Source organism: Bubalus kerabau, chromosome 2 (assembly GCF_029407905.1).
Source record: "Bubalus kerabau isolate K-KA32 ecotype Philippines breed swamp buffalo chromosome 2, PCC_UOA_SB_1v2, whole genome shotgun sequence".
In the NCBI taxonomy this organism is placed as follows: Eukaryota; Metazoa; Chordata; class Mammalia; order Artiodactyla; family Bovidae; genus Bubalus; species Bubalus kerabau.
The window spans coordinates 179,317,560-179,325,098 of record NC_073625.1 but is presented as its reverse complement, the minus strand read 5'-3'; the positions used below and the strand labels follow the sequence as shown (position 1 = coordinate 179,325,098).

Here is a 7,539-nt window from a genome sequence, read left to right as displayed (position 1 = left end):
TCTGAAGGCCTCTTTTGTTTTAGGTCTTCTAGGTGCAGGTGCCACAGTGGTGAGCAAGCTGACATGGTCCCTGCTCTCTGGCTTTGGAATCTCACTGGGAAGAGAGCTAAACACAGAGTGAAATGTTAACACAGTGTGAAATGAGCCACAGGAGAGGGATCTGCAAAGCACCTTAGGACAAAGGTGTCCAATGTCCCAAGCCAAATCAAGTCCCAGTTTCAGAATATGGCAAAATTCTTCACACTGTAATTTACCACCATTCTCCCTAAAGCTGGGGACACAATCATGTGTATGAATCTGGACAGGCCATTACTCCTGGAATGCAGTTACCTTCTTAGAGATAACTCTCCTTGACACACTCAGCCTTGCCCAAATTCTTCCCTGTGCTACCAGGCAGGTCCCTAGTCTACCTCTCTAGGTTGGCTGAGTTGCATGCACACTCAGCTGTGTGCTCAGTCATGTCCAGCTCTTCTCGACCCCCAGGGACTGCAGCCCACCAGGTTCCTCTCTTCATGGAATTTTCCAGTCCAGAATACTGGAGCAGGTTACCATTTCCTACTCCAGGGGATCTTTCTGACCCAGGGATCGAATTTGTGTCTCTTGTGTCTCCTGCATTGGCAAGTGAATTCTTTACCACCGTGCCACCCAGGAGGGACCCAAATGCAGGGCCAAGAGCATCTATTAATACTATGGAGTCAGAGAGCTGCAGGTGGGCTTTGTCCAGTCATATGACTTCAGGCCTAAAATCCTCAGCTTCCTTGCATATCTAGGTGAACAATTCGTACTCCAGGAAAGTAGTAAGTACCGATGGTTTGTTCTTGGCAGATAGCAACTGCTCAAAAACATTTGCTGAACTGAGCTGTATTGACACGGAACTGAACTGAACTGAACATTGAAGTCTCAGGCCAGAGTTTGGACTTTATGAATGCCCTGGCTGTGAGCTCAGTGGGATTAATGATCAACTTCAGCAGTTTCCTGTGTTGAAGAACATAAACTTGCAATGTACCCCTTATTCTTTTCCTTGAAGAGTTGACTTTTAGCTGGGGAAACAGACAAGCTCCCAACAGTTCAGTTCTAAAGCCCTAGAGTAGTGGTTCTCAAACTCAGAGCAAGTACCGAAATCACCTAGAGGTCATCTGTTGAAACAGATTGCTGGCCAAACCCCCAGAATTCCTGATTCAGTAGGTCTGGGATGGAATCTGAGAATTTGAAAGTTTGCATTTCCCTACTGGCCTTCAGGTGACGCTGACGCCAGGTGCTCAATAAGTCGTATATAATACATCTCTGTGTTTGAATCCTGGTTCCATTTCTGTAGTCCTCACTGGATCAATCACTTTACCTCTTTTAATTTGCCTCACCAGTGAAATCAGGATAATAGCTAATACAGAAAATGCTTAAAGTGACACTTGGTACAGTGTTCCATAAAGTTAATTATTGTTGTTGTTGTTCAGCCACTCAGTTGTGTCCAACTCTTTGCGACTGCATGGACTGCAGCACACCAGGGTTCCGTGTCCCCCGCCATCTCTTGGAGTTTGCCCAAGTTCACGTTCATTGCATTGGTGATGCTGTCCAGCTATCTCATCCTCTGACACCCTCTTCTCCTTCTGCCCTCAATTTTTTCCAGCATCAGGGACTTTTCCAATGAGTCATCTGTTTGCATAACATGACCAAAATACTGGAGCTTCAGCTTCAGCATCACTTCCAGTTAATATTCAGGGTTGATCTCCCTTAAGACTGACTGGTTTGATCTCCTTCCTGTCAACGGCACTTTCAGGAGTTTTCTCCAGCACCACAGTTCCAAGGCATCAATTCTTTGGCCTTCTGCCTTCTTTAAGGTCCAGCTCTCACAAAACGTGACCACTGGCAAGGCCATGGTCTTGACTATATGGACCTTTGTTGGCAGAGTAATGTCTCTGCTTTTCAACACAGTCTAGGTTTATCATCGATTTTCTGCCAAGAAGCAATTGTCTTCCGATTTCATGGCTGCAGTCACCATCAGCAGTGATTTTGCAGCCCAAGAAGAGGAAATCTGTCACTACTTCCTCCTTTCCCCCTTCTATTTGCCATGAAGTAATGGGGCCAGATGCCTTGATCTTAGTTTTTCTAACATTTGGTCTTAAGCCGGCTCTTTCACTCTCTTCCTTCACCCTTGTCAAGAAACCCTTTAGTTCCTCTTCACTTTCTGCCATTAGAGTGGTATTATCCACATATCTGAGGTTGTTGATGTTTCTCCCGTCTGTCTTGATTCCAAATTGTAACTCATCCAGCCCAGGATTTAGCATGATGTGCTCAGTGTATAGGTTAAACAAACAGGGTGACAGCAGACAGCCTTGTCATACTCTTTTCTCGATCTTGAACCAATCTTGAACTGCTACTGCTGCTGCTAAGATGCTTCAGTCGTGTCCGACTCTGTGCAACCCCATAGACGGCAGCCCACCAGGCTCCCCCGTCCCTGGGATTCTCCAGGCAAGAACACTGGAGTGGGTTGCCATTTCCTTCTCCAGTGCATGAAAGTGAAAAGCGAAAGCGAAGTCGTTCAGTCGTGTCCGACTCAGCGACCCCACGGACTGCAGCCTACCAGGCTCCTCTGTCCATGGGATTTTCCAGGCAAGAGTACTGGAGTGGGGTGCCATTGCCTTCTCCGCAGTTGTTCCATAAGAGCTTTCCACAGTTTGTCATGATCCGTACAAAGGTTTTAGTGTAGTCACTGAAACACACATAGATGTTTTTCTGAAATTCCCTTGCTTTCTCTATAATCCAGAGAATGTTGGCAATTTGATCTCTAGTTCCTCTTCCTTTTCTATATCCAGCTTGGACAGCTGGAAGTTCTTGATTGCTACGTGTAGGACACAACTAGCGGTCTAGGTAGCCACAAAGAGCAAAGTCTAAGTCCCTTTTCTGTGCAACCTGGAGGGCACAACACAGATCGATCCGTCCCACATGTCTCAGGGTGACGCCCTAGCACAGCCTCAGGATTCCAAGGCCTTTCTCCCAAAAGCCTTCGGTATTCCAGCCCACAGGCTCCTACGTCCCGCCCATGCTGCGCAGGCGCAGACACCACAGAGCGACCACTTGACACACATGCGCACTCCGGTTCGCTGATAGAGCAAAAATGGCTGCAGCAATGCGCGTGGCTGTGGCCGGAGCCAGGCTCAGTGTTGTAGTGAGAAGTCTCCGGGGCGCGGGGCGCAGCTTGTGCACCCAGCCTGTATCGGTTAACGAACGCATCGAGAACAAGCGGCAAGCTGCACTGCTGGGAGGAGGGCAGCGCCGCATTGACGCGCAGCATAAGCGAGTGAGTCGTGAGGGGGTCCAGGCCAGCCAGCCCGCCCCCAGCGGTCGCGACCTATCACAGCGAGTGCGGCTCGCTGCGTAAGAGACCTCGCAGCCAATCGACGCGATGTCTTGAGGGGCGGGGCGGGGCCGAGGATGTTCACCTTGTGAACCTGATGCCTTTCACTGGGCAGGTAAAACCAGGACAAGCAGCATTGTGCTTTGTCACTGTCTACTTTCTCTTTGAAATTTTAGACGAGCCTGGCTGGGCTCCAGCGGCTCGCCAGTTAACTTGGACAAGTTACTTATTCCCCCGGAGTCAGTTTATTCTTAACAGAAAATGGCAATAATTCTCCCCTCATAATGTTAGTGGAATAAGATAATGAAACAACGATAGGCACGGAAAAAAAAATCTTGCTCTTCTCATGCCCGGTGTAAGAGTGGTAGGAGCTTCTTGCTCCAAGGAAAATCAAGACATTTGGCAGGGGAAGTTACATGGGCAAACTTTCCTTCACCTGGGTAGGCGTGTGGTTTGTATAGGAAACTTGTGGAAACTCTTTCCCCAATGCCAGCTGAAACTCTTATGGGTCTCAGAGTACATCGACCTGCTTTCTGGGTAGGAAAGGCACCCTAGGAAGCAGGTGTTTGGGTTTTTTTTTTTTTTTCCCCCTGGGGTTGCTCAGGTCAGTCTGGGTGTTTGACTGAAGTGAACAGCTCAAGCGCTGCCACCCACTGCCCGGGGTGCTTCTGTAGATCATTTTAGTAGCAGGAAAACAAACAAACAAATAAACTGAGGCCCAGATCAGTGACCTGGGACTTGAGACCAGGTTCGCCCAGTGGGCCCTGGACACGTGTGAGTCTGGATTGGTGTGCCGAAAGAGTTAAATAACCAACCTCGAAGGCACAAAAGTGAAATTCTTAGAGATGGACACTGAGGCATAAACTCACAAGCAGGGGGGAGGTGGGGTCTTCAGTGAGGAGATTTGCACCAGCCCTTTATTAAGTTTAAATTGAATGTTGATTTAGATGTTGTAAATACCCGTTTGATAAGGGCCTGAAGGTGACAGTTCCTTTTTGCCATTTGGGAGTGAGATGTCACTTTGGTTGATAGTGTGTGGTGCCAGGAGTGCCCCCCGACCCCAGGGGGCTGTGTTTGTGAGGGAACTTCAGATCGTCCTCTGCAAAGGCCTGTTGGTGCTCTGTGCACTCTTTCAGTTGGGGTCCATCGCTCAGTCCCTCCCTGGATCATCACCCCAACCATTTCCAAGTGATCCTACTGGCTTTAGATGTAACCCCCAGAAACTTTTTCTTTTGCCAAAGCTGACTTAGTCAGGAGGCTGACTTGGTTTAAAACCTCTCACTCCACCTGCATTTACACAATTTTTGGACTACTTCCATAGGGTAGATTTCCAGAAGTGGAATTACTAGGTCAAAAGATCTGAATATTTTTCAACACTGATATATATTGCCCAATTGCTTTCCTGAAAATTTATGTAACACAGTAGTGTGGAGGATTGCCTTTTTGTGTTAATATGCAATGCTAGCTTTGGTCTCTTAAGGGGAAAATATAGCTAGTTAGAGGTGTTTTTTGTGTTGTTTTCTTTTTTTAACAGGGCTGGTGGGGTTCCCTATAGGAAGTCTGTGAACCTGGGGGTATAGCCTCAGATGCTTTGCAAAGCCTGAGTTTTCTACCTCCTGTTTCTCCATTCTTCTTTTTATTGACCCTTGGGTTTCCAGTAAATGTTTGTGGAACTAGTTATCTTGTTCCAGGGTCAGGCTCTTCTTACCCCCTCATTTGTCCTCTCCACTTTTTCCTCCTACTCTTTATTTGTTTTCACAGTTAGTAGCTCCTGGAGCAGCTGGTTTGCCCTGATAGCTTTACTGGCTGAATTCTACTGATAACACCTGTCTCTTGGGCAGGTTGATGGAATAGAGAGAGGGCTTTCATGTGGAGTGAAGGCAAACCCAGTCCTCCTGGCCCTCCCGTGAACACTCCTTGCCTACTGACTTTGTGTGTCATGACATTGCTGAATGATTTTTGTTGCATTTTAGGGAAAGCTGACGGCCAGAGAGCGGATCAGTCTCTTGCTGGACCCTGGCAGTTTTGTTGAGAGCGACATGTTTGTGGAACACAGATGTGCAGATTTTGGAATGGCCGCTGATAAGAATAAGGTATCTGTTCACAATGGTTCAGGCCTCCAAGTTGCACTTACCAGCTATGGCCCTGCTGGTCCACTGCTGCTACTGCTGCTGCTAAGTCGCTTCAGTCATGTCTGACTCTGTGCGACCCCATAGACGGCAGCCCATCAGGCTCCACCATCCCTGGGATTCTCCAGGCAAGAACACTGGAGCGGGTTGCTATTTCCTTCTCCAATGCATGAAAGTGAAAAGTGAAAGTGAAGTCTACTACTAGATAATAACGTCCTGCCGGAACTCAGAATACATTGAAAATTTTCAAGTATCAGGTTCTGGAATTGCAGAAGTGCCTCTTGAGAAGCACTGTTGGGGCCTCCAGGTTCCCCACTCACCTTTGTCTGCAATTGAAGGAATGTGGGTTCACTGCTCATGCCTTGTGCAAAGTGCTAGCCCTGTGCTAGCCCTGGCCTAGCTCCCAGGGCTCCTGTGTGGTTTCCTAGTTCTCAAAAGTGTAGAATGACAAACTTAGAAGGAAGGTTGAGAATGTCTTTTGATTGGGTTCTGTTCTACCTAGGTACCAGGGACCCCTAAAGGCTAACCAGTCACCTTTTTGATATACTTTAAGTTTATGCTTTGGAGTTTTGGAGGTCAGAGTCACCGACACCTATTCTTTTGACTGGGTGTTCTCCAAGGTGCACAGAGTTCTTTGGACTCACTGGGTCCATTTTCTTCAGGTCTGTGATCAAAGATTTGTAACCTTGGCAATAAACTAGCCAGCTCCATTTGATTCATTATGAACCACAGAGTGACTGTCAGAATTCCAAGCAAAATGCTAGGTTTGCCTTAAGGTTTGGAGGGTGGTATGTGGCTTTGCAGAAATTGCCATGTTTCTTTGTATGTCCTCTTCTTTCTTCTGAGCCCTCAGTAGTGACAGCCCTAGGGGGGTCTCCTGATTATTCTACTTCGAGGAAGGATACAGTGCTTTTCACCTGTGGTGATGAAGCAGCAGCCCAGTGCTTGCTGTTGCAGAGCTAAGTCGGGGAGGGGGGGATTCCTTCATGTTCTGTATTTATACTGAATTTTAAGGGATTTGGGGTGGAGTTTTATTTTAGGGTGGGATCTTTCATTGGGGCATACTTGCTAGATTCATGAGAGAAGTCTTTGGATTTTTTAACCTTTATTTTTCTGTTTTTCTGGTAGTTTCCTGGAGACAGTGTGGTCACTGGACGAGGACGAATCAATGGAAGACTGGTTTATGTCTTCAGTCAGGTATTTTCTACTCTAATTGGCCGAGCTTTCCTTGAGGGCAGAGCCAGGAGCAAAATGTTCTTTTCTTTGAAAAGAAAACAGTTCTGGGGAAAGAATGCTTATCTATAGTTGGGGCTGGTGGGGGAATTATTAATTTTTTTAGTACATATGTCCAGAGTATTATACTATGTGGTTTTTTTTTTTTTTTCTTAGGGAGAAAGAGTCCTTCGTCTGTTTGGGGGAGGATCATAGGGCAGTAGTCTTGTAAGCGGTCTTGGGAGACAGGAGTTTATCCAAGTGAGTGAGATTCCCCTTGGCAGATTGGGTGTGTGCTGGGAGGGCTGCTGTAGTCTGGGCAGTGGATGCATTTGGGCAGAGGGGAGTTGACTCTCAGAACCATAGGCCCTTTTGGGCTTTCATGAATGTGTTCAAGCAAGTTTTGTTAGGCTGTATCAAGACAGATACAGTTTCTTCACATGGAGACCATAGGAGAATGTGGTAGACAGAATAGTGACTCAAAATCCTAATCCCTGAAACTCGTGAATATGTAATTTTACCTGGCAAAGTAGAACTAAGCTTGCAGATGGAATAAATGTTACTAATCAGTTGACTTTAAAATAGAACAGCTTGGGTTACGTAGGTGGGCCCAGTATAAGCACAAGGGTCCTTAGAAGTGGAAGAGAGAGGCAGAACGGGAGGTTGGAGTAAGGCTGTGTGAGAAGGACTCTGCCTGCAGTTGCTGCCTCAGAAGAGGGTGGACAGGGGTCGTAAGGGGAGGAAAGCAAATAGATGGTCTCTAGAAGTTGGAAAAGATAAGAGATTCTCCCCTGGAGCCTCCAGAAAGGAGCATAGACCCGCTAACCATGATTTTAGCCCAATGAG

The 7,539-nt window shown here is 47.1% G+C and overlaps 1 protein-coding gene across 2 annotated transcripts in view; it reads left to right on the top strand.

Annotated features, from left to right (window-relative positions):
* The first annotated feature begins 3,057 nt into the window (after positions 1 to 3,057).
* PCCB (propionyl-CoA carboxylase subunit beta) overlaps positions 3,058 to 7,539 on the top strand; it is a 92,608-nt gene continuing 88,126 nt past the window's right edge. Inside the window, exons 1-3 of one of the 2 annotated variants that reach the window (XM_055569607.1) lie at positions 3,058 to 3,295; positions 5,326 to 5,445; positions 6,610 to 6,678. In XM_055569607.1, the coding sequence (XP_055425582.1) occupies positions 3,113 to 3,295; positions 5,326 to 5,445; positions 6,610 to 6,678 (372 nt within the window). In that variant the 5' untranslated portion in view covers positions 3,058 to 3,112. Of the gene's footprint in view, positions 3,296 to 3,677; positions 3,793 to 5,325; positions 5,446 to 6,609; positions 6,679 to 7,539 lie in introns of those variants that run through there. The other variant, XM_055569608.1, reaches the window with a different exon arrangement.